Source organism: Polypterus senegalus, chromosome 11 (assembly GCF_016835505.1).
Source record: "Polypterus senegalus isolate Bchr_013 chromosome 11, ASM1683550v1, whole genome shotgun sequence".
Classification (NCBI taxonomy): domain Eukaryota; kingdom Metazoa; phylum Chordata; class Cladistia; order Polypteriformes; family Polypteridae; genus Polypterus; species Polypterus senegalus.
The window spans coordinates 6,704,887-6,731,992 of NC_053164.1; the positions used below are offsets into that span (position 1 = coordinate 6,704,887).

General features: G+C 41.0%; 2 protein-coding genes across 6 annotated transcripts in view; one reads left to right on the plus strand and one right to left on the minus strand.

Moving 5' to 3' along the window:
* LOC120539711 overlaps window positions 1-13,930 on the plus strand; it is a 55,846-nt gene extending 41,916 nt beyond the window's left edge. The window contains exon 5 of the mRNA XM_039770093.1: window positions 13,867-13,930. Coding sequence (XP_039626027.1) covers window positions 13,867-13,930 — 64 coding nt within the window. The remainder of the gene's footprint in view (window positions 1-13,866) is intronic.
* Window positions 1-27,106, minus strand: part of LOC120538647 (leucine-rich repeat and fibronectin type III domain-containing protein 1-like protein) — a 561,847-nt gene that overhangs the window by 450,244 nt on the left and 84,497 nt on the right. The window lies entirely within an intron of this gene.

Genomic DNA, 27,106 nt, shown 5'->3' on the forward strand with positions numbered 1-27,106 from the left:
CAATCCACTGGACTAATTCCCTTCATAATCTTAACTCTTTCAGGGCTGAATATTTTTTGGGTAGCCGTCAGGAATGCGCAACAGAGCAGCTGCCAGCTGCCGGAGCTAAAGGTGGATCTGGCAAGAGAACAAAACTAACACGTAAAACAAAATAGTGCATAGACAATGTTTTGCGTTGGATAATTGCTGAATTGGATTCTGACTTATCGCACTCCGATTTTGATGCAAATGATCTGGAAAATGAAATTTATGTACCAGCATCATCTGATTGGTCCCCAGCTTATCGGAGTGCTGAATGAGTTCTTGTTGCTGCGTGAAGATACAAATTATGAGGTGGGGGACCAGTAAATAACAAGAGTTAAAAAAAAATGTGTTTATTTCTCTGAACATTTCCAAAACTTAATCACCTGAGAAACAGTGCACTTGTCCCTTCCATTTTTTTCCATTGTTCAAAACTATACCTATTGCTTTTTGACCTCCTCTACAATCTGAAAATGCTTTCCTTTAAGGCCCCTCTTCATTCTTAGAGATAAGAAGCAATCGTAGGGTGCAAGGTCCAGGGAGTAGGGGGGGTGCAAAATCGTTGTCATCCTATTTTTCGTGAGAATCTTTCGCACACTCAATGTTGTGTTGTCGTGATGTAGAAGCCACTCAGCTTATCTCCACAATTCTAGTCATTTTCTCTGCACTGCATCACGCAATCTCTTGAGCACTTGAAGGTAAAAACCCTTTGCCTGGCTCAAAGCTTCTTCTTGAAAAATTCTACAAGCATTGTGACAGCTTTTGCTGCTGTTTTCCAAAAAAGGAACTAGATGCAAACAAGTTATTCTTTCAAGTCTACCATCATAAAATCGACAAAGATGACAACTGAGGCTCAAGAAAAAAAATTACACAGACTGTACAGACCTTTCCTCAAGGACACTGCTTGGCCAAATGATGCACAGGGCAGTCTAGTACACACACCTAGCCCGCAAACGTCAAAACTAACATCTGTCTATCCTCCAGAAAAAAAATTCTAAATAACCAAATTCTCAATACAGTAAATCAAAAACAGAACATGAAGTCAAAAAATCCAGAGAATCAAAAGAAACTTGGTAGAAACACAAACCACAAGAACTCACCGACTCCCTAGTGCATTCAGATGAACCACCCCAGGGAATGTAGGTTTCCTCACCGCCCTTTATAGGGCTGAGGGAGGTCCCTTAATGGTGATGGGCAGGAGGCCCTACCTCTTGGGGGACCACCCACAAAAAAAACAGAACATTGTGTTATGATCTTGGAGTTCAAAGCACTAAAAAGTCATGCTGTTTTCCAAAATACCAAGTAAAATGGGAATATACTGTCAAACCCTGGCTAGATGTAATGGCAAACACAGGATCTTTAAAAAATAGAAAGATTTGTTTTCCCAAAAATATCTCTGCAACAAGAATGAAGATCTATCTATCTATCTGTGGAGTACAGAAGGCAAAAGGAGTTGTCAAAAACAATAAGATAATCCAAGCAATTCAATGGCAAAGTCTAATAACTTGCAAAGCACAAGGAAAAAACTTAAGTAAACTCATCAACTCCCTAGCACATTTGAGTGAACTGGCAGGAACTGTGAGAAAGCCCCTCTTTTATAGGGCTGAGGGCAGTACCTGGTAGTGATGGACAGGTGGTCCCACCTGTCACAAAACACAAGGCATATAACAAAAGTTTAAGATGCACAAACAGTATTAAAAACCAAAGAATAATTAAAAGAATAATTCAAATAATAAGCACACACAAAATTTGACAGCAGCAAAACCACTCTCAGTGACCCAATAGCTGTGTCTTTTGCAGTGACCACAAAGTGGACCCGCCTCCTGAGGCCCCTCCCACACAGTACATGGAATGAAATCACAGCACATACATATTAAATAAACCATCATAGCAGAGATTATATAAAAATATGAAAAATAGTTACATAAAAACAGAATAAAACAAATTAAATGCAAGCCAGAGGAAAAAAAAACAGTCAAGAAAATGGTGTCATAAATCTTCACAGGGAAATGTATTGCGCTTGGAAGAATCAAATCATAAAGTCCCAAGATCTGAAGTAAAAAAAACCCATAAGAGAAAACCTTTGGCTTGTTTAACACAGGAGAAGCAAAGAATCTTTATAAATAAAAGATGTATTAATCAAAAAAATGTTCTTTAATAATGAATCTCTGAGAGCATTAATGACCTTTCAGAAAAATAAGTCCCAATACACAAATTTAGAGAGAACGAAAATAGAGCAAGTGGCCAAAAAATCTAGTAAATCCACACATCATGATGATAATATTCACCAGAACTCATTCAGTTCACAAAAATACATGCATACTGTAAGGTTTCTAAAGTCTTTTTGGACATAACAACAGGATGACACGCCAAAGAGCATCTCGAAGTGCAATCACCACATCTGTGGAAGGCAGCTTATCTGTTGCAAGGGCAACCGCAGGCTCCCGGTGCTACAGAGGCTCACTGCGAAAGTAAATCCGAGCGACGGCGGTCGCACTATAAACACCGCAGTTGATAGGTGATGGAAGGAATATTATAAATACAAAGAAGAGTACTACCTGGCCACGGCCCTGTCTGATTGCTGTGTCGGTGTAAAGGAGAGTGGTAGATCCCGCTACAATAAATAACCGTGCTGTTCCCGTTTCAAGCTGAACAAAGCTGGTTTTGTGAAAGTAATGAGACTCAACCTTGTGTTTTGGGGTGCAAGACAGACACTCACATGTCACAATACATTGTACTATGGGGGGACTGAGGGTTTACTTAACCTTTTATAGGACTTAGCATGGTCCCTTGATGGTGATGGGCAGGTGTTCCCCACCTCTTGGGAAACTACCGACAAAACACATCGAACAAAAAAAAGTGTGATGAATTTAGAGTTTATATCATGAAAGATTTCCATAGTTCTGTGAAATGCCCAATAGAAGGGGGTATACCATCAAACCTCTGGATAGGCAAACACAGGATCTTTAAAAAAAAATAAAAAGGACTTTCTCAGAATGTTGCCTTGAACAAGAATAAAGTGCTGTAGAGCACCAAAGGCAAAAGGAGTGGCCTAAAACAATAAGGCAATGCAATCCAAAAACCAATGGGCAAAGTTAAGAAACAAAGCAAAATGGTCAAACAAATGTAGAAATCACACAAGCAAAAGACACAAATAAACTCACCGATGTCATGGCACATTCAAATGAACTGCCAGGAATTATGGGAAACCCTCGCATTGACGGGGCTGAGGGCACTCTCCGGTGGTGATGGGCAGGTGGCTCTGCCCCTTAGGAACCCACGCAAAAAACACAAGGCACATAACAGAGGACTCTTTTACATAAAGAAACCAAAACATCCTCCATACTAATAAAATACATCATTCATATCAGATTTGTAATAAACACTCACTGGCCACTTTATTAGGTACACCTGTTTATCTGCTTGTTAATGCAAATATTTAATCTGCCAATCGCACGGCAGCAACTCAATGCATTTCGGCATGTAGATATTGTCAAGACAACCTGCTGAAGTTCAAACTGAGCACCAGAATGGGCAAGAGCAAAAGACACAAATAAACTCACCGGCGTCGTGGCAAAAATGAACTGGCAGAAACTGTGGGAAACCCTTGCCTTGACAGGGCTGAGGGCAGTCCTTGGTGGTGATGGGCAGGTGGCTCCACCCCTTAGGGATCCACTCACAAAACACAAGGCACATAACAAATGACTCTTATACCTGAAGAAACCAAACCATCCTCCATACTAATACATCAATCATATCAGATTTGTAATAAACACTCACTGGCCACTTTATTAGGTACACCTGTTCATCTGCTTGTTAATGCAAATATTTAATCTGCCAATTACATGACAGCAACTCAATGCATTTTGGCATGTAGACATTGTCAAGACAACCTGCTGAAGTTCAGACATTATCAGAATGAGGAAGAAAGGGGATTGAGGTGACTTTGAATGTGGCATGGTTGTTGGTGACAGTTAGGCTGGTCTGAGTATTTCAGAAAATTCTGATTTACTGTGATTTTCAAATGCAACCATCTCTATGGTTTACAGAGAATGGTCTGAAAAAGGCAAAATATCCAGTGAGTCGCAGTTCTCTGGGTGCCTTGTAGATGCCAAAGGTCAGAAGAGAATGGTCAGACTGGTTTAAGATGACAGAAAGGCAACAGGAACTCAAACAAACACTTGTTACAAGCAAGGTATGCAGAAGTGCATCTGAACACACAACGCGTCAAACCTTGAAGCAGGTGGGCTACAGCAACAGAAGACCACACCTGATGCCACTCCTGCCAGCTAAGAACAGGCAACTGAGGCTACAATTCACATCACAATCAGACAACAGAAGACTGAAAACAAGTTTCCTGGTCAAATGAGTCTCAATTTCTGCTAGGGTCAGAATTTAGCATCAGAAACTTGGATCCATCCTGCCTACTATCAATGGTTCAGCCTGCTGGTGGTGGTCTAATGGTGTTTTCTTGGCACCTTAGTACCAGGTGAGCATCGTTTAAATGACACAGCCTACCTGAGTCTTGTTGCTGACCATGTCCATCCCTTTATGACCACAGGGTCCCTATCTTCTGATGGCTCCTTCCAGCAGGATAACACATCAAGTCGCAAAGCTTAAATCAACTCAAACTGGCTTACTGAACAAGACAATGAGTTCACTGGACTCAAATGGCCTCCACAGTCAGCAGATCTCAATCCAATAGAGCACCTTTGGGATGTGGTGGAACGGGAGATTCGCATTATGGATGTGCAGCCGAACTGCGTGATGTCCTCATGTCAATATGAGGCAAGCTCCCTGAGAAATGTTTCCAGCAACTTGATGAATCTACGCCACACAAACATTACAGCAGCACTGAAGGAAAAAGGGGGTCTAACCTGGTAGAAGTAAGGTGTACCTAATAAAGTGGCCAGTGAGTGTAATTCATAATATACCATAAACTAAAGAATTAAACATGAACAAAGAAGACATAAAACAAAGATTTGAACCTGCAGATATAACACCACGACCGTGGCCTGTGTAAATGTGTCAAGGGCTTGGGGTCAGTTACGCCCTCTAGTGTTCACACAATCTACTGTAACTATTACAGAGCATCTTTCATGTTTATCTGTCTCTCTGTGTAATGCATTTTAAATATCTGCATTTAATCTTTGACATTATTAATGTGCCACCCAGTTCTTAAAATTTTCTTAAAATAAGCCATTTCTGATATCGAAGACAGACATGGAAGAAATTGTTTTTCTCACTTCTCCATGCCTGATTTTCCAGCTCAAGCTAGGGTAGGTTGCAGGCCCAGGAACCATGCCAGCTGCAGTTCAGAGAAGAGTCCTATTCTTCAATTGTCGGAGGAGTGCAGAATTTAAATTCAGGCTCATTTATTTCCGTTCTCGACCTTGAAACTGACAGGCAGGCACTGAATGCTGAGTCTGAAAGCACAAAGACAGACACAGAGGCCTCACTGTTTACACCCACTCTTGTGAAATTTCAGCATTTGTGACTCGAGTACTGCAGGCCACCACTCCTCACTGATCAGGGAGGATGGGGACTTCTTCTGGTTTGGTTTTTTTTTTTAGTTTTAGGTAAATCAAAGGAGATCCAGAGAGTTAAAAATGTCACCTACATATTCCTTCTGAGTCATTGTGGGGGTACGCAACTGAGAGACAAATGGAATGTGATACCCTGGACCAGCTGGCACGGTCAGCTTCCTTTATCTGAGGCATCGATAGTCATGAATGGCAAGGGAGTACTAAAGCAAAACATTTTATTTTTCAAAAGGATAATAGGGCTAAAGGGTCCATAAAACTGCAAATATTTCAATAAACAAATAAATTCATAAAGTCTCACCATAAAACTAATCGGTGCTCCTACAGTTGAAAAATCTTCTAGCACTATTATACCAATGAAGACTCAGAGTGTCTGACCTAAAGAGAACATGCCGGAGAGCTGAGCGTAAATGGAGAAAAAATAACTTGATTATCCACTATTAGATATTGAAGATTAAAATAACAGAATACAACAACACAGTTCGTCTTGAGAGGCGCTGCTATTTCTCTAGAATTATAAATAACAATGCTAGCAATCCCAGAGTCTTATTCTCTACGATTGATCGTCTGCTAAACCCAGAACACTCAATGGAATGCCTCCAAAAAACTTCCAGTGAAACTTGTGAGGCTTTTGCTGTATTTTTTAATCAAAAAATTAATGATATTAGAAATAATATAATACATCTCCCCAGTACTGATCCTCTTAAACCAGGATAGATTTACCTGATTAATATAAAATAATTTCTCAACTGAAATCATCCACCTGCATCCTTGACCCAATACCAACAAGTTTTTTCAAAGAAGTATCTGGAATGCTAATTGAGAGTATTCTTGACATAGTAAACTCGTCATTAGATACGAGGTCTTCCCAGACTGTCTTAAGACAGAAACTTCGCTAGTTAAAGTAGTAAATGACTTGCAGGTAAATACAGAGAGAGGCCGTCTATCTGTTCTCATCCTCTTAGATCTGAGTGCCGCATTTGACACCATTGATCACAATATTCTTAGAAATCGCCTCAGTCAATGGGTGGACCCCTCTGGCAGGGTCTTAAATTGGTTTGAATCCTACCTGGCAGGGAGAAAATTCTTTGTGAGTTGTGGTAATTAAACTTTGAAGACCCATGATATTCTATATGGTGTTCCACAAGACTATCCTGGGTCCTCTGCTCTTTTCGATTTACATGCTTCAGTTAGGTCAGATTATCTGAAGGCATACCTTGAGCTACCACAGCTATGCTGACGACACAGACGACACACAACTGTATTGTATCAGTAGCACCTGATGACCCCGACTCTCTTGATTCACTGACCCCCAATGTCTTACTTGTGTTTCTGAATGGATGAGTAGTAATTTTCTCAAACTAAATAAGAAGAAAACAGAAATTTTAGTGTTTGGCAAAAAGGGATATAATGAGGTTATTAGAAATAAACTTGATTCATTAGGAATTTAGGGGCAACTATTGACTCTGACCTGAATTTTAAACCACATATTAATCAGACCACTAGGACAGCATTTTTTCACTTAAGAAATATAGCAAAAGTTAGACCTCTTATAACATTGCAAGATGCTGAGAAATAAGTTCACGCTTTTGTTTTCAGTCGACTAGATTACTGTAACACACTCCTCTCAGGACTACCTAAAAAAGACATCAATCGATTACAAAGAGTGCAGAATGGAGCTGCTAGAATCTTATCTAGGAAAAGAAAATCTGAGCACATTTCTCCAGTTTTGATGTCACTACACTGGTTACCTGTGTGATTTAGAACTAACTTTAAAATACAGCTTATGGTTTACAAAGCCTTCAATAATCTCGCTCCATTTCAGAATATTTCAGAATGTCACTCCAAATCATAACCTTAGATCTTTAAATGAGGGTCTGCTTAGAATTCCGTACTTCTAAAATTTTTATTATTATGCTGTCTTAAGGAATTGTTCTGTTCTGTATATTGTATTGTATTGACCCCCTACTTTTGACACCCACTGCACGCCCAACCTACCTGGAAAGGGGTCTCTCTTTGAACTGTCTTTCCCGAGGTTTCTTCCATTTTTCCCTACAAGGTTTTTATTGGGAGTTTTTCCTTGTCTTCTCAGAGAGTCAAGGCTGTCAAAAGGCAGGGCCTGTTAAAGCCCACTGCGGCACTTCCTGTGTGATTTTGGGCTATACAAAAATAAACTGTATTGTATTGTATTGTAATTCTAAAAGGTGAAATTAAAAGAAGTGGTGAGGTGGCCTTCTGCTGTTATGCACCTAAAATCTGGAATAGCTGACCGATAGAAATTCACCAGGCCATTACAGTGGAGCACTTTAAAAAACTGCTAAAACCTCATTATTGTAACGTGGCTTTCTCATAGCTTCAGCTTAGTTTAATCCTGATACTCTGTATATGCATTTAATTATCCATATCATTCCTGGTCTACGGTGGGTTGGCACTCTGCCCGGGGTTTGTTTCCTGCCTTGCACCCTGTGCTGGCTGGGATTGGCTCCTGTGACCCTGTAGTTAGGATATAGTGGGTTAGATAATGAAAGGATGGATATCATTCCTGGTGGCTCCATAATCCATACTAACACCTACTTTCTCTGCTGTTTTTTTTCAATTTTCTGTGGTGATCTGCACCACCACCACCTGATCAAAGCACCGTGATGTTCCTAATTTGATGGATTGAAGGCCAGAAATCCACATGACCGTCATCATCAAGTGAAGCCTGAATACCATGAGGACTGATTGAGGTTCATTTATGTTAGGTAGAATGCTGGGTGGTCTCGTAGCCCTGGAACCCCTGCAGATTTTACTTTTTTTTCTCCAGCCTGAGTTTTTTTGTTTTTTTTTTTCTGCCCTCCCTGGCCATTGGACCTTAATCTTATTCTATGTTAATTGGTGTTCCCTAACTCTATTTTCTTATTTATTTTGTGTTTTCTTTTTCTTCATCATTTAAAGCACTTTGAGCTACATCATTTGCATGAAATTATGATATAGAAATAAACGTTGTTGTTGTTGTTGTTTAGGTGTACAAATATATAATCCGATAAATGCATTAAAATCCAAGATCCAGACTAGAGAGGTAAAACCACATTCATGTCATCCTTACTCTTTTCACATCCTTGTCAGGACAACAGGAGTTTCCCCTGGCACAGCCGACACAGCCTGCCTGCATTCCAATCTACCACCATTAAGGGTCACCAGATCCTCAAACTGTTTCTTCTTCTGGACATTCCAGTTCCTAGGGCTGCCTTGCCTCCCTCCTTCAATCATCTCCCATAGCTTCTCCTCCTCTCGCCTGCTCTGCTTTTTAGCTATTGAGCCTATGAGTGCACCTTCAACTTACAAAGCCATCACCTGGCCCTCCGTCCTGATCTCCACAGAACCATCAGCACGACAGATGGTGCCTTCTTACTTTAAACACTCTCTGTTTTTCTACTAATCATTCCTTCTGCACTAACCTCACTCCATTTTATTACACTACACAATCAGGTGGTGCCTCCTCAATGCAGCAATACTGCCAAATGGGGATCATCAGTTAATATTGGCGCGTGCCTTCACGTGTGTGCCCTGCTAAAACGAGTTATGATTAAATCAATGCAGCCAATATAGGGATTAACAATTAAGACAATTAACACCTTCTGTAGCTGCTAAGTATATAAGGCAGGTTGAAGAAAGAGTCAAACACGTTCCAAAGAAATTTCACAATCCAAAAAAGTTAATTTAGTGAAAATTCAAAGCATACAGTTCACACAAGAATGTAGAAAAGGGTTGTTACACATGCAGAAAAAAGGCAAAAAAGAAAATTATCTTCAACAAACTTAACTTTTTTTTTGTTAAACTTCAGTTGCCTCCTATACTTAAAGATGAGCTACTTCTCTATGCTTTACCTAATACATTCAGTACATTCTATTCGTACAGCGCTGCACATTCAATAGAGCACGTTATGTTACGCGTACATACAACTGGGCACCGTTTGAAACAGTGTGCCCTCCATGACTTACCTATGCCAAGGCAGGTCACTAACTGAGACTAATCTGTAGTCAGAGAGTCAAGAACTAGTTAGAATATTCCATGTCAATTTACCTTGTGGGGGTTATAATAGGACTTCCCATAGACTATAATAATAATAATAATAATAATTCTGCTCCAGTTAGGGGTTGCCACAGCGGATCATCTTCTTCCATATCTTCCTGTCCTCGTCATCTTGTTCTGTTACACCCATCACCTGCATGTCCACTCTCACCACATACATAAACCTTCTCTTAGGCCTTCCTCTTTTCCTCTTCCCTGTCAGCTCTATCCTTAATATGCTTCTCCCAATATATTCATCATCTCTCCTCTGCACATGTCCAAACCAATGCAATCTCACCTCTCTGACTTTGTCTCCCAACCGTCCAACTTGAGCTGACCCTCTAATGTCTTCATTTCTAATCCTGTCCATCCTCGTCACACCCAATGCAAACCTTAGCATCTTTAACTCTGCCACCTCAAGCTCTACCTCATGCTTTCCGGTCAGAGCCACCGTCTCCAGCCCATATAACATAGCTCGTCTCACTACCATCCTGTAGACCTTCCCTTTCACTCTTGCTGATACCCGTCTGTCACAAGTCACTCCTGACACTCTTTTCCACCCACTCCACTTTGCCTGCACTCTCTTTTTCACCTCTCTTCCACAATCCCCATTACTCTGTATTGCTGATCCCACGTATTTAAACTCCTCCACCTTCACCAACTCTACTCCCCTCATCCTCACCATTCCACTGACCTCCCTCTCATTCACACACATGTATTCTGTCTTGATGTTCCTACTGACCTTCATTCCTCTCCTCTCTAGAGCATATCTCCAACTCTCCAGGGTCTCCTCAACCTCCTCCCTACTATTGCTACAGATCACAATGTCATCAGCAAACATCACGGCCCACGGGAACGCATGTCTAATCCCATCTGTCAACCTGTCCATCACCATTGCAAATAAGAAAGGCCTCAGAGCCGATCCCTGATGTAATTCCACCTTCGTCACTCCTACTGCAGACCTCACCAATGTCACACTTCCCTCGTTCATATCCTGTACCACTCTTACATACTTCTCTGCCACTCCCGACTTACTCATACAATATCACAGCTCCTCTTGAGACACCCTGCCATATGCTTTCTCCAGGTCCACAAAGATGCAATGCAGCTCCTTCTGGCCTTCTCTAAACTTCTCCATCAACATCCTCAGAGCAAACATCGCATCTGTGGTGCACTTTCTTGGTATGAAACCATACTGCTGCTCACTAATCATCACCTCACTTCTTAACTGAGATTCCGCTACTCTTTCCTATAACTTCATGTTGTGGCTCATCAATTTTATTCCCCTGTACTTACTACAGTCCTGCACACATTCTTAAATATTGGCACCAGTACACTTCTTCTCCACTCCTCTCACATCCTCTCACTTTCCAAGATTCCATTAAACAATCTGGTTTAAAAACTACATTGCCATCTCTCCTAAACACCTCCATTCTTCCACAGGTATGTCATCTGAACCAACGGCCTTTCCATTTTTCATCCTCTTCATTGCTGTCCTTACTTCCTTCTTGGTAATCCGTTGCACATCCTGATTGACTATCTCCACATCATCCAACCACTTCTCTCTCTCATTCTTTTCATTCATCAGCCTCTCAAAGTACTCTTTCCATTTGTTCAACACACCCTCCTCGCTTGTGAGTATGTTTCCATCTTTATCCTTTATCATTCTAACCTGCTACACATCTTTCCCAGCTCGGTCCCTCTCTGTAGCCCACCGGTCCTTTTCTTCCTCCTTAGTGTCCAACCTAAAATACAACTCATCATACACCTTTTCTTTAGCCTTCGTCACCTCTCTCTTCACCTTCTGCCTTATCTCCTTGTACTCTTGTCTACTTTCTGCATCTCTCTGACTATCACACTTCTTCTTTGCCATCATCTTCCTCTGTATACTCTCCTGTAATTCCCCATTCCACCACCAGGTTTCCTTTTCCTCCTTCATCTGTGCAGACAACACACCAAGCACTCTTCTTGATGTTGCCCTTGCTACATTTGCTGTAGTTTCCCAGCTGTCTGGTAACTCTTCACTACCACCGAGTGCCTGTCTCACCTTCTCCCTAAACTCAACCGTACAGTCTTCCTTTTTCAACTTCCGCCATTTGATCCTTGGCTCTGCCCTCACTCTCTTCTTCTTCTTGATCTCCAACATCATCCTACATACCACCATCCTATGCTGCTTAGCTACACTGCCACCATTTTGCAGTCTTCAATCTCCTTCAGATCAACTCTTCTGCATACAGTAGGATGTAATCTACCTGTGTGCATCCTCCTCCACTCTTATACGTAACTCTACATTCCTTCCTGTACTTAAAATACGTATTCACCACAGCCATGTCCATCCTTTAGGCAAAATCCACTATCCTCTGACCTTCTTCATCCCTCTCCTTGACACCATACCTACACATCACCTCCTCGACTCCTTTGTTCCCTTCACCAACATGCCCATTGAAATCCACTCCAATCACCATTCTTTGTCCCTTGGGTACACTTCATCACTTCATCCAATTCACTCCAAAAATTTTCTTTCTCAACAATCGCACACCCAACTTGTGGGGCATATGCACTAACAACATTCATCATCACACCTTCAATTTCCAGCTTCATAATCATTACTCTGACACTCTTTTCACCTCCAAAACAGTTTTGACTTTCTGTTCCTTCAGAATAATTCTTACCCCACACTCCTCCCATCCACACCATGATAGAACAATCTGAATCTACCTCTGATCCACCTGGCCTTACTCCCTTTCCATTTAGTCTCTTGCATGCACAATATATCAACCTTCCTTCTCTCCATCATATCTGCTAACTCTCTCCCCTTATCAGTCATACTGCCAACATTTAAATAATAATAATAATAATGTTTTATTTCAAGGTGCCTTTCTAAATACCCAAGGACACCGTATGGATAATAAAACCATAAAGCCAACAAAAACATGAATGTACACATACACATACTGTATCTATACTAGCTGTCCCCTGCGGCTTTGCCCGTGTTGTAGTGAAACAGGACAAACTTCAAAAATCAATAAACAAACAGGTATCACTAGCGAGGAGGGCACTCTCCGGCTCCCTACTCCTGATGTCACACTTCCCCATCCCTTTGACCCCGCAGCCTCTGTCTTGGATTAGCATGAATATATTACTCCTGCAAGCAAACCGGAATGTTCCAGCAAATTCTAGAAAAAAACCTGATCTAAATCCGTTAAGTAATTCTCTCCCTCGCTGGCTAAGTGGAGGTAAGGAATGTCTTGAAGCTGGCGCGTGAGTAAGGATGGCCCGTCTCCCCTCCCCTCGGTCCACTGCATCTCTCTCGGATGGGAGCAAAAAAATCAGTACCGCAAGCAAACGATGACACATAGCATAATGAGAGAAGTCACAAAATCAACCAGAATGTTCAAGCAAATTATCAAAAAAAACGGAGATGAAAAAAAGGTGACTGTGTAACATTATTGATATGGGATTCGAAAGAGAGTGTATTATCAACGATAACCCCCAGAGTCTTAACCTGAGAGGTGGGACAGACAGAGGTACCGTCAATGTTAAGCAAAAAATTATTAGATTTTGATAAAGCAGACTTGAATCAATGAGAAGAAACTCTGTTATTGACTACTGAGTTGGAGGAAATTAGAAGAAACCCAAGATTTTACCTCAAGTCGACAGTCATTGAGGCAGGAAAGAGGAAGGACTGAGTTGGGGTTGGGCTTTGTAGAAACTGAGTATCATCTGCATAACAATGAAAATCAATTCCAAATTTCTTAAAAATGCCACCTAAAGAAAGTAGATCCCTGGGGAACACCACTAGTGACTGGGAGGGATCGTGATCAAGAGTTTTTTAGATGAACAAACTGGACTGGGGGAAGAGTATTTTCAAAACCATTTCTCCATGGAAGCTCAACCCTGCTCATAACCCATGGCCAGTGCTGCCGGAAGAAGCAAGTTGGGCACCGGGACATCAAATTCACATCATTTTAGACATGGAGACATGATGACTTCTGCTAAGATATGCTACAAAACTACAAGTGCTGTATAAAGTGATGCCTTTATCATTGTAAGAAATTCCTACGTGAAGTACAATATTTTAATCAATCGTCTTCCTTATCTATTCCTTCTTCTTGTGTGGTAATGTGCTTGCTTTTTTGCACCTAATAACAACGAATCACCTGAACTCTACAATTTAGGTCAGTCATTTTTAAAAATGTTTTTTTTTCCCCATCCTATTTTTGCTGTTTTTGTGATTTTTGAAACACAGAATCATTGCCAACATTGCCGAGGGGTTCACCAATGAAGAATCACCACCAACAGTCATTCCGTGATGGTGGGGTCCCCCATAAAGAATAGCCGAGAGTCATCCTCAGGGGAGCGTCACCCCTGGAGAATCACGCTGATGCAGGACATAAAGGATCAATGGGGTTTGATTAAACTTGCCACAGCAAGACACTCCACAGAACGGATGTGAACCTAATCTCATTGATTTAAATTAATAATCACGACTGTGTGCAAGTAAAAATCTGGTCACAACCAACTGATAGTTTAAGAAAATATGATTTGGAAGGGTGTACACATTCCTTTCTAATGATTGTGTACTTTGAAAAATTTTACAGATTCCCAAATGACCATTATAACAAAAACACATACCTGAACTAAACAGAACATTCCCTTGTTGGGACCCTAACCCTTGTTTAGTTCTTATTGTCTTCAGATTTTTGGGCTTTTATAGTAAACACTAGCTGTGTAAGCCCACGCTGTAAAAAGCCTGGGCTACTAGAAACCATGGATTCTGGCACTTCAATCAATCAATCACATTGGTTGTGCATTAGCGGTTAAAATTCTCTTTCTTCAGCAGTTTCGTTTTACCGACGTGCTCACCTTCATTGTCTATCAGTGGCTAGACGAGTTTCTCTCTCCTTTGCGGTTTAATTTTGCCGACATGCTCACCTCTTTTGTGTATCAGCAGCTAAGCGAGTTTCTGTTTTCGCAGAGGTTTTGTTTTAAGTGAGGTTCTCTTTCCTCTGTGGTTTCATTTTACTGACGTGCTTGCCTCCATGGTCTATCAGTGGCTAAGTGAGTTTCCCTCTCCTCGGAGGTTTCATTTTGCCTATGTGCTCGTCTCGCTTGTGTATTAGTGGCTAAGTGAGTTTCTTTCTCCGTGGATGTTTTGTTTTAAGTGAGGTTCTCTTTCCTCGGTGGTTTCATTTTACTGACATGCTCGCCTCTGTTGTCTATCAGTGGCTAAGTGAGTTTCCTTCTCCTCGGAGGTTTCATTTTGCCTATGTGCTTGCCTCGCTTGTGTATTAGCCGCTAAGTGAGTTTCTCTCTTTTCTCGTTGGTTTCACTTTGGCAACAGGGTCGCTTTCTTTGGGCTTCATGCTATAGCCTCGCACTTCCGGGCCAGACAGACAGACGCACACACTTCCACGTGTAGATTTTTATATGTAAGTGTGAGAACTCCTTGAAGATCCTTCATATTAAAAATCATCATAATAACGCAGATTTAACTATGACCACTCGCAGCTTCTGAACATTTCTCCACCAAGTACTTATTGTTTTTGTTATTTTTGTAGTAACAAATGAACCCTGCTGGATCTCACTATGTTTGAATTCATTAAGGATCTTGCTATCCATGTTATACTTACTTAGAAATAATAGTTTAAAATAAGCTGAGCAGCATTCACAATGAAAGGTTTAGAATTAACTTTCATTAACTCGAGGGGTTAAAGTGTGAGATATTTAATAATGAATGTGGTCCCAAGTTGGTAAAGAATGTGCCTTAAATTGATTTTTACAGCAGTAATGTCAAAAGAACATTTTAAAATTGCGTGGCTAAATTCAAACTACATGCAATTAAAACTCAGCTTTAGGTTATGAACTGCTGAGAGTGTTCCCTGAAATTAAATGAACAGGATTCCTATGAACAGGACTCATTATTATGAATAAGGATTCATTCGGAGTGTGATTAGATCTCTTTTATTATTTATTATCAGACAAACATAAAATGTTATTTATAATTTGCTGAACCCTCAAAATCCCAGAGAATGTGCCACAACTATTGGAATAATCAACCAAAGTGTAATATGCAAAGTCTGCAAGTTTCAAGGGAAAAAGCTGAAGAAATGCTCATAAACTAATCATCTCGATGAAGGAGAGTGATCAATAAGATTTAAATAATAGGATGAAAATGCAGTCAGTTCCCTTACATGTAGTTTTGCCACGTGTTAATAATGTTGCTTGTCAAAGAGCTTTTTGCCCTTTCTGCATTGGTGGGGTTGGTGACGGGACTGCAGACTGCTTGCTGCTTGTGCTGACTGACACATTTACAACACAAAAGACGCTGACAAAGAGGTGCAAAGGGATTTAAGGTGGGCCGGGATTACAAGTTTTTTTCATAGGCTTCAGGGATTCTAGTGTTAAGCACCAAGAAAAAGTGAAACATCTAACTACTGTACATCCACTACTGATGACAACATTGTGAAAGTCCGTACCACGAATCTGAAAAAGTAATGAGGATTTCGGGTCCTGGTACACTGACATCCCTTTGGTGCAAATGGGGAGCTGAGCCGCCTAGAAAACAATAAGAGAGCCTGAGTGATCCAAACTCGAAATCAATGTCAGCACAGAAATGCAATGTGTGTGGGGGAAAGCGGGACAGCCAACCACAAAACAATTATCACTAAAATGTAGATAATTATTCACTTACATTTGTAGGAATAATCTGTTTTTATTAAAACAGGTAAGTCCAAAAAAGGAATACTCAAAATGTAAAATTTATCCCAAAGGCTTTCTGATCAGATGAGACTGGACCTGAGCCCTCAGACCAACTGCTGTGCCATTTGAGGTGCGTTCTACCTTGAGTTCAGTGATGTCATGATAGTTTCCTGCTGCCTAGTAATGGAGAACTCCACCCATCTATCAGTGTTCCTACCCTGCTTATCCAGGGCTGGGTTCCAGGACAGCTGGAGCCTATCCCAGCAGTTATTGGGCACAAGGTAGGAACAACACCTGGGCAGGGTAACAGCAGATTGTAGGGGGAGATACACACACACACACACACACACACACACACACTCTAGGGTCAATTTAACACCTAACCTGCATGTTCTTGGACTGGGGATGGAAAATGGAGTATGACAGATAGGTGTACACCACTGATCCCCTGACTCCAGCCACAGTGCACACACACAGCCAAGGGTTCAAAATAAAGTAAATTTTCTTATCCACAAATGATTTTTTTTCAGGTCCTTTCTTCAAAAAATACTCAGATCGACAATTCACGTTTTAATTCTCCTGTTCTCTCCTCCTGACATCTCACCTTCTTTTATGCAGTCTACACCTGGGAGAACTCCCCACGGTTACACTTTCAGGTGGAACCTCCTTAAAATTTGTGAGTCCATCAGGGGTACAATTCCCATATACCCTGCGGGTTTACAATTGGGATCTCTCTCTGAGAGATGTTGCCATCTAGTGACTGGGGGACTACACGACTCCAAGAGACGGTCCTTTCCAGTCATTCTATTATATCCTCCAAACCTGGAAAATGTTATCTCCAACTATCTTGTGTTATTACTATTATGTGTTCCTAAGGCATGATGCAAACTCTGAGGTGATCGGGCTTTTTCAGTTGCAGCTCCAAAACTTTGGAACGATTTGCCTTTGCATGTTAGGCAGGTTCCTTAACTTGCTGTCTTTAAATCTTATTTAAAAACACACTTTTACTCCATGGCCTTTAACTCAGTATGATATGTCGACTATCTGTGTACTTTTTATTATGAATCTCTTCAGTTCTTATGTGTTTATGTGTTTCTGTTTCTTTTATCCATCCATCCATCCATTCTCTTCCGCTTATCCGAGGTCGGGTCGCGGGGGCAGCAGCTTAAGCAGAGAGGCCCAGACTTCCCTCTCCCCGGCCACTTCTTCCAGCTCTTCCAGGAGAATCCCAAAGGCGTTCCCAGGCCAGCCGGGAGACATAGTTCCTCCAGCGTGTCCTGGGTCTTCCCCGGGGCCTCCTCCCGGTTGGACGTGGCCGGAACACCTCACCAGGGAGGCGTCCAGGAGGCATCCTGATCAGATGCCCGAGCCACCTCATCTGACTCCTCTCGATGCGGAGGAGCAGCGGCTCTACTCTGAGCCCCTCCCGGATGACTGAGCTTCTCACCCTATCTTTAAGGGAAAGCCCAAACACCCTGTTTCTTTTACCCTTTGGTTATTGTTTGTCTGATATGTTGGGTTTTAATTGTACAGCACGTTGGTCAGCCTTGATATTGATTTTAAAATGCTTTATAATAAATACATAAATAAATAAATATCCTGGCTGGGACGTCTGCCCATCCTTTCCTTATGGCCTCCCATCCAGGTAAGGAGCCATTCATACCCATAGTTGAGATGCCAGTCTGTCCACCTTGGCACCTACAGAAGCACTCAGAGGAAACTGGACAATTGCTTTTCAGCAGACAAATGAAGTAATGAATAATAATAATGAATTGGTGTTTGGTCTCAGATTCTGAATAAGCTTTGATTTTGATTAACAGTTAAGGAAACTAATGGATGAATATTGATAATAACAGTAACCCAATAATAAAAATTACTTTACTGGAAGAATGATGTTATAACAATCACTGCCACATTACTTCAAATAACTGATCCAATTTAAACGTCAGTCCAAAAAATCAAATTCAATCAGTCAGTGCGATGTGACGTTGTCATACAGTTTTACTGCACATTAAGTCAATACTTTCTCTTAAAAATGGTCGTCTTTTTGGTTCTTTTTTTTATATAACAGGCAGCCCTTCTATTTGAAACATATCTATATAGTCCATCACTTTTTTTCTTGCTTGACCTCATTTTAAAAAATGTGTTGTTTACATTGTTCATGTTCACACCATTTCCCATTAATTTAGAAACCTTAAACTGGCTACATTTATTTTAGAAAAAGAATCCAAGGGATACTAAAATTAATTGAAAGGTTTTTGTGTTGCTCTGAACTTGACAAAACATCTGTCTTGTTAACTTAATAAGGACTGTCACATGCGAGCACCTGGTGAACAGCTTAAGGCCGGCCTATTCAAATGGCAGCCCACGGGCCACATGCTGCCCAGAAATAACCTCTGTGTGGCCTGGCCTGTGGTCCTGCCAGAAACACGGAGAAGAACCAGCAAAAACATCATCTTGGGTGCTTTCAGAAATTCCTACAGTAGTACAGCCCATGAATGCAATACTCCATGTAGTCTAGGAACACTCAACCCACAATGCAGTGCATTATCGTGTGTCTAGAAATGGAGGTAATAGTCTATGACACTGTGATGACCTGTCAAATAAGACACATAGGAGCCATTATAAATGGTGGCCCTACTACTCTTTGTCTGGGTCATAGGGACAGGACGGGTTAGCTAAGGTTGGGGAGCATGCACTGGTACAGCGTGTTGACACACACACCATATGACGGCCAGCTTGGTAGACACACGTGTGATTTCTGCGGTATTTACACATAGTAAAATCTACTAAAGTACCTTGTGGCTAAATCTATTAGACACAGCCTAGTAGTGGATCTCCTGGATAAGGATCTGTGCTGGTATCTGGAAGGCTGCTGGTTCAAATCCAGAAGTGATTCTTGAGCAAGGCCCTTAACCTGAAAATTACCCTAAGGTGTAGCAAGAAGGTTATTTGTGCCAAATGTAATTTGTGAAATTTACTTCATAAAGCTTTGCAATTCAGCTGAGAGAGAGAGATGGTCAGGTAGATTGACAAATGACAGCTGTAAGTCAGGTTAGGGAGACAGGCAGAAAACACATGAAGGACACAAGCATGTTATTTTAAATGGTGCTGATGTCTGTTTGACCAATATGGTTAAAAAATCCAGAGTCTGTGAAGGTATTAATAACCAGCTAGTTATTCTGTTAGTCGCCCATATCTGACATGAATTCTATGAATATGTAATTATGTGAGTGTGTATAATGACAACGTCAGAAGAGTCTCACTATGCCACCGACATTCCTTGCTGCTGGATGGGACATCTGTGTGTCAGCGTTCTCCCACTTGGCTGTGATGTCTCTTTGCTTCTCTCCGGCCTGAATATGTATGTATACAGGATTACGCATTGCAACGTGGGAAATAATTATTTGATCCCCTGATGAATTTGTAAGTTTGCTCACTTACAAAGAAATGAACAATCTCAAATTTTTTATGGTAGTTTCATTTTAATGGAGACAGAATATCAACCAAAAATCCTGAGAAAACACATTACATAAAAGTTGTAAATTGATTTGCATATCATTGAGTGAAATAAGCATTTGATCCCCTACAACCCAGCCAGAATTCTGGCTCCCACAGATTGGCTGTATACCCATGTGGCAAGGTCCTGCTCAAGAAGGCATACTGTATGTACAGGCCCTGATGTTCACTGGCAAACATAAGACTTCTTGAGCAGCGGGACCTTGTGGGTGCTACAAGATGTTCAATCCATTACACCATAGTGTGTTGCCAGTGGTGTTCTTGGTGACTGCGGACCCACCAGGTCATTAACAAGCTCCTCCTGTGTAGTTTTGGGCTGATTCCTCACCTTTCTAATGATCATCGTAACCCTATGAGGCCAAAATCTTACATGGAGCTCCAGACCAAGGGCGATTGATTTGTCATTTTATATTTCTTCCATTTCCAAATAATTGCACCTACAGTCGTCACCTTCTCACCAAGCTTCTTTCTGATGGTCTTGTAGCCCATGACAGCCTTGTCCCTGACTTCCTTTGAGGTTGCCCATGGTGGTGGAGAGGTTGAAATGGAAGAAATTGATTCTGTGGACAGTTTTGCTTTATACATAAAACAAGTTGAGATCTGTAATTGATTGATTGATTGATTGATTGATTGATTGATTGGGAACACCAGTCTGTGTGGTCAGAATTCTGGCTGGGTTGTATTGGATCAAATACTAATTTCACTCAATGACATGCATATCAATTTATAACTTTTATGTAATGTGTTCTTTCTGGATTTTTGGTTGATATTCTGTCTCCATTAATATGAAACTACCATAAAAATTAGAGACTGTTCATTTCTTTGTAAGTGAGCAAACTTACAAATTCAGCAGGGGATTAAATGCTCATTTCCCATGCTGTATATTCTGGGAATGAATGTTACCTTTTAAAGCAAGTTAAGTACCTGCAGTGGGCTGGCACCCTGCCTGGGATTTGTTCCTGCCCTGCGTCCTGTGCTGGCTGGGATTGGCTCCAGCAGACCCATGTGACCCTGTGTTAGGATATAGTGGGTTGGACAATGACTGACTGATTGACAATTTAAGCACATATAACTCTTTTGTACCATATTTCTCTCTTGTAATTATTTTCAACCATGGGTACAAAAGGGATGGTATTGGTTCTAGTCAGTTCTTTGTCAAGAAACACATCCCAGGGAAGAAAGAGTGTCCCCTGCTGGATAAACAAGGGTGCTGCACAATGGCTGATCCTGTACTTGGACTTCCAAAAGTCATGCGAGAAGTCAATCTCCCCTCGGGGATTAACAAAGTATATCAAATCAAAAAAAAAAAAAATAACATTCATGGACAATACCAAGATGAAAGTCAAGCACAAGAACTTTTACATTAAACAGGTTTTAATAACGTCAGAGTACAAATTGTCCTGAATCCCTGGGGTACATATTTCTAGTAGGATTGACTACTGCAATGTGGTGTTCACTGGATGTTCAAACTGCTCTTTATCCAAAAAGCTGCTGCAAGAATTATTACAAGAACAAGAAAATATGAACATATAACTCCAGTTCTTAAACCCTTACACTGGCTCCCAGTTAAGTTTAGGGCAGATTTCAAAATCCTCCTTTTAACATATACAGCATTAAATGGCAGAGGTCTGGCTTACTTGTTTGAACTTATCATTACTTACAAACCAGAGCGCACATTAAGATCTCAAGATGCCAGTCTGCTTAGGATTCCAAGGATTAATAAAATAACAGCAGGAGGTCGAGCTTTTAGCTACAGGGGGTCCTAAACTGTGGACTGGTCTGCCTGCTACTCTAAGAGATGCCCCTTATGGAGGATCGGAGGAATCGTGGGAGAGAGGGGTGCTTTCATCGGATTGACTGGTTCAGCACTGTTTCAGCCATGGAATGGCCAAATGGGGGAGGCAGCTTGATGGATGAGGTCTCCAGGACTCTTAACATATCCAAATCATATTATGTGATATCATCTACTGTTAAATTCTGCTACATACTTCTAAAATTTTTATTTTTATACTGTATTGAGTATTTGTTCTGTTCTGTGTATTATACTGTATTGTATTGACCCCCTTCTTTTTGATACCCACTGCACGCCCAACCTGTTAAAGCCCATTGCGGCACTTCTTTTGTGATTTTGGGCTATATAAAAATAAATTGTATTGTATTGTACTGTACTTGGAGAGCACAAGAAAATGTCCTACTTTGATAGACTCTGAGAATTAAACCTGTTTAGTCTCAAGTCTCTTCTTCTTCCTCTTTCTGCTGTTCCCATTAGGGATTGCCACAATGGATCATATTTTCATATTTTCTTTTATTGTTCCTTTATATATTCCTTCATTTCAATATCTTCCTTTATTTTTTCTTTATTGTTCATGGCAGACATCGAAGAGCATTGCAATGTGCAAATTTATGAAAACTGGGAAAGTGGTTATGGTCCTTGCAAGGCACTATGCAGAAACCCAGCCATAGAGGATGCACAAACCAGTGTGTTTCTTCATGTCAGTCCTAAGCCCAGATAAATGGAGAAGGTTATATCAGGAAGGGTATTCGGTGTAGAATTTTGCCAGATTGATATGTGGACAACAATACAGATTTCCATAAAGACCTTATCCAGGTCTTCAAAAATCTGCAAAGACATTGATAAAGAAAGTCTAGCAGAGTTCTTACAACTAAACTGTGAATCCCATAGTCGAGGACGTCAGTAGAAATTGTGGGGAAGTGCATTTAAGCCAGGAAACACGTCTTCATTCAAAGAGTTGTGGGAATCTGATCAAACTACCGAGACATGGAGTCTAAGCAGAAACCTTGACAACCTCTAAGAACGATCTGGATGAGATATCGGGACACATTAGTTATTAACTATAAAAAACAAGCTTAATGGACTTAATGGTCTCCTCTCATTTGTCAAGTTTCTTATGTTCTTATATTCTTATAGAGGCAAAAATGATCAAAATAGTTTGGCTACTGGGAAGTGACAGGACAAAAGGGGAGCACATGATTTTCTCACGTTATGACATTGTGTTACGTCTGGGTGCCCTCTCACATTTAACGACTCATTTTTACTGACAGCCAATCAGAGGCAGGAGTAAACCATGTGATTTTTTTTTTTTTTTTACTGATTTTCTGACTTGTCCTGACTCTGAACCTCATCTGTTTCACTGCAATTTATCCATTATCCAACCTGCTATATGCTAACTTCAGGGTCACGTCAGGGTCTTTCCCTTAAATACAGAGAGGAGCCTGAAAGTCTTTATTGGTTGGGCCTTTACATCTGGGAGATTCTTAGCTTTTCAATTTCTTGTTCAAAGTGTCACACACGTTAGCATGGGAGCCAGCCACAGGGACCAAAATAAGGGAATTTCATATCCGGCCTGGGGGTGGCAGGGTGCACTCAACCTTCTTATTTTGTCCCCACGGAGCAGACACAGGGAATTCTGCCGGAGTATGAAGATGTCACATCTACCTCAGCTCTGACAACATCACTTCCTGTCCCCGCCCCAAGGACGACATCACTTCCTTAAACCTCCCCATAAAACCCAACTTCCTTCCTTTCCTTCCTTTCGATGTTAATGTTGATTTATTTTTTATAATTATGTCTTTCATTTTTCTATTCTTTAATATGTAAAGCACTTTGAGCTACTGTTTGTATGAAAATGTGCTATATAAATAAATGTTGTTGTTGTTGTTGTTTTTCTGTCCACCCTGGCCATCGGACCTTACTCTTATTCTATGTTAATTAATGTTGACTTATGTTTATTTTTTATTGTGTCTTCTATTTTTCTATTCATTTTGTAAAGCACTTTGAGCTACATTTTTTTGTATGAATATGTGCTATATAAATAAATGTTGATTGATTGATTCCTCCATTGAGCAGTTCTGTTTTGGACTCACTTCTGCACGCCATTGTACTGAAAAGGTCAAGTACACGGGTGGCTGCCCCAAACCTTTGTCTTGTGCTGAGGCTCATCATTTCTCAATAGGTAGAATAAAAGTCTCTTACACTGTTTGGGAAATCACACATTTGAAACTTTTCATTCTTACATGTTAAAGGAGAAAATGCAAAATATAAAGTGAACTAAATGCCTCAGGTGTGTTTTGATGCAATAACTGCAAATAAGCGAACCCTTGCTGATTTTAACAGATGCCTTTTTTTTGCAATAAACAAACACAATTAAGATGAATGCTTTCTTAGTTACATGATGTGGTGACTCTGAACCGTCTTATATTTCATTTACTGTAAAGTCAGAGTTGGTTGTGCTGTAAGAGTACTGTGTAGATTTAGGGGACTCGCGTGAATACGTTTTGAAACTCATATCAGTGTAAACCATAAAGAACTTATGCTTGATCTGAAATGCTCCAGATCTCTAATACAGGGACACAATGCAGTTTATTTCTAGGAGTTTTTTTTTCTTTTAATTTTAGGAATCATTTTCTTTTCCAGTTCCCTGGCTTGCATTCAGATTCCTTTTTGTACATTTTAAGGGGCGACCGGCAGTTCAACCCGGCCGGGATGCCCTGAGAAGAGAAGGATGGGAGAAGGCAACTACGTTTAGACACTGCCTCCCTCAAGATGCTAGATAGGGACTTCCCTGCAGCATAGTGGTGCCCCAGATTCCTGCAAGGCACTATGGGATTTGGAGTTCGGCTTCACTGCCCTGCTGGGTACCGTGGGTGGCACCGGGAGATGCTGCAGGAGGACCTGAGGAGTCGTGCTTCCCTCATAGCCTGAAAGTACTTCTGGGCTTCCATCCTCGTGACTCACTAGTACTTGTTTAAACTAAAATTCTCTGCAACATTAAAATAAGATCAGAGGAGCAAAAGGCACAGAAGACAAGGCCTTCAAAAGAAGCAGTCCCAAAAATGAACAAACTCCTAATACACAAAATCCAAAGAATGGTCAAAAAACAGTGCAGGTTCAAAAAAATCCAGTAAATCGTAAAAGCACAATAACAATAATCACGCAGGAACTCGACGTCACCACAAGCAGATTCAAAATGAACCGCCAGGCTTTAAAGTGCAAGGGGTAGGCCGTTGATGGTGATAAACAGGTGGACCACCCATAAAACACATGGACCATAAAGATACACAGATAGAGAAGGTAGATGACCAACAATGTTAGCATAAAGAAATTCATCAAAAATGGACAAAACGGACTGGCATTTGATCCCCAACCAGGGGTAGAACCCTGACTGAAATACAATAATTTTGTTACATTTTCTATTTAATTTTTGTTAAAAATAATTTCTTATATAAGATCCTTTCATGGATTTGTCCCTATTGGTCAAAATTTTTTATGGTCTCTCTTTCCAGTAAAGTGTTTTCTATACTCCAGGACTTTTAAAATCTAGTAGAACTTTCAAAGCTAGCTTCCTATTTTAGGGCTTGTTAAAGGGTAGCTGGTCTGAAGTGAGCCTCTAATGGGATGGCCAGTGAAGGTCTAGTCAAGATTATATTCATTTTGGAGGCCTCAACCCTCTTTTTGCCATATTTGTGGCTCCAGTACAGAACAGCTTGACATCTAGTATGACAACACAACCTGTGCATTGGTACTTTGGAGAGGATGGGTTTGTAACGTTATAAAAATTGTTTCTGGATAACATGCTGGGCCTTCAACATTACAAATTGTATACAATTTCATGTACTGCATGGGGCTATGCAGTGAATATTCACTGGTTTATCACAGCAGAACACTGAAGAGGAAAAAAGTCAACCGAACAATATGTGAAAATTGACAATAAAAATAAAAAGACAAATGCGCCACATTTTTTACTCATCTATTTTTTTTAAGATGAAAAAAGGAATAGAGCTGCAGGGTAAGGTAGACAACGGAGAACAAATTGTCATCAGAAAGACTAGCAGTTCTGACTCTGAAGATCACAGCAATCAATATCTCAAAGCTCAATATGCTAAATAAATCCTTAGTTATATAATACACAAAGACCTAAATCCATAAATAAGTTAGATACATGCTTTAGGTTATCCTACACAAAACCAAAATCTCGGACCCTAGCTAATGGGATGCCATCTTACAAGAGCCTTTAGTAAGTATTCAGACCCCATAACTTTTCCTTTAAATTATTTTTTTCCCCTCATCAAACAATGCTCAATTACCTAGAATGGCAAAGCAAAAGTAAGATTTTTAGAATTCTGGCAAATTTATTATTTGAGTCCTCTCAGCTAACCTCTCTCTCTCTCTCTCATTTCTCCTAGGGCACGAAGTAGAAAATGGCCGACAGTGGGGTAACTCGCGTTGAAATCGTAATTGAGGAACTCCAAGCACTTGATGAAAAGATTCAGAAACTCCTGTCCCGACGGAAATACCTGAGAAATCTGAAGGCCCGGCTGTTGGATAAACCGTCCTTGCCATCTGGAACCGGCGAAACATCAACCCCGCGTTGTGCCGACCTCACCCCCGCGTCTCGTAGGAGCGACGCCGCTGCTGACCTCGGAGGATTTCAGCTATGCAGGCGGGGGTTCAAGGCCAGAGCACCTCCATCGGCACAGGCAAGCATTCTATCTCAGAACTGGTTTGACCCTCTACGCGTCCCCATTTCGCCTTCAGCGCCTGGTGATGTATTAGTGGTAGGTGATTCCATCGTTAGAAACCTTAATGTCGCATGCCCTAATGCAAAATCGTTTGTTTCTTGTTTTCCCGGTGCTCGTGTCCGAGATGTAATGAAAGCGTCGCCAGCAGTCTACGAAACACAAGGAGAGGGCAGTTGGATCAATCGTCTTGCATGCCGGCGTAAACGATATAAGGCACCGACAATCAGAAATCCTGAAGGCTGACTTCGCAGCTCTGATTAGAGACACGAAGGAGAGGACCCCATCGGCAAAGATCTTCGTTTCGGGTCCACTACCTCTCGTCAGACGATCCAACGAGTACTACAGTCGTCTGCTAGGGTTGAACAACTGGCTACAGGGTTTCTGCAAGAAGAAGGATGTCGGCTTCATCAACAATTGGAATCTCTTTTGGAAAGGCGCGTCTCTTCAAGCGTGATGGCCTGCATCCGAACAGTTTCGCGCCGGGTCCTCTCCGAAAACATATCGAAGGTAATTCGTTTTCTTGACTATCTATCTCTGCTCTTAACCCCTTCCGAAATAATACTGCTGTGCCAGGACATGATGAATGTTTAATAGAGTCTTCCGTTAAAGTTCACACCATTAATACTGTAATAAGCAATCTCAATGCACGTAGAAAACCTAGGAAATACGGCATAAACTCCAATAATCTAATTAAAATCACTATTTTAGAGGAACAATGTATTAAAACT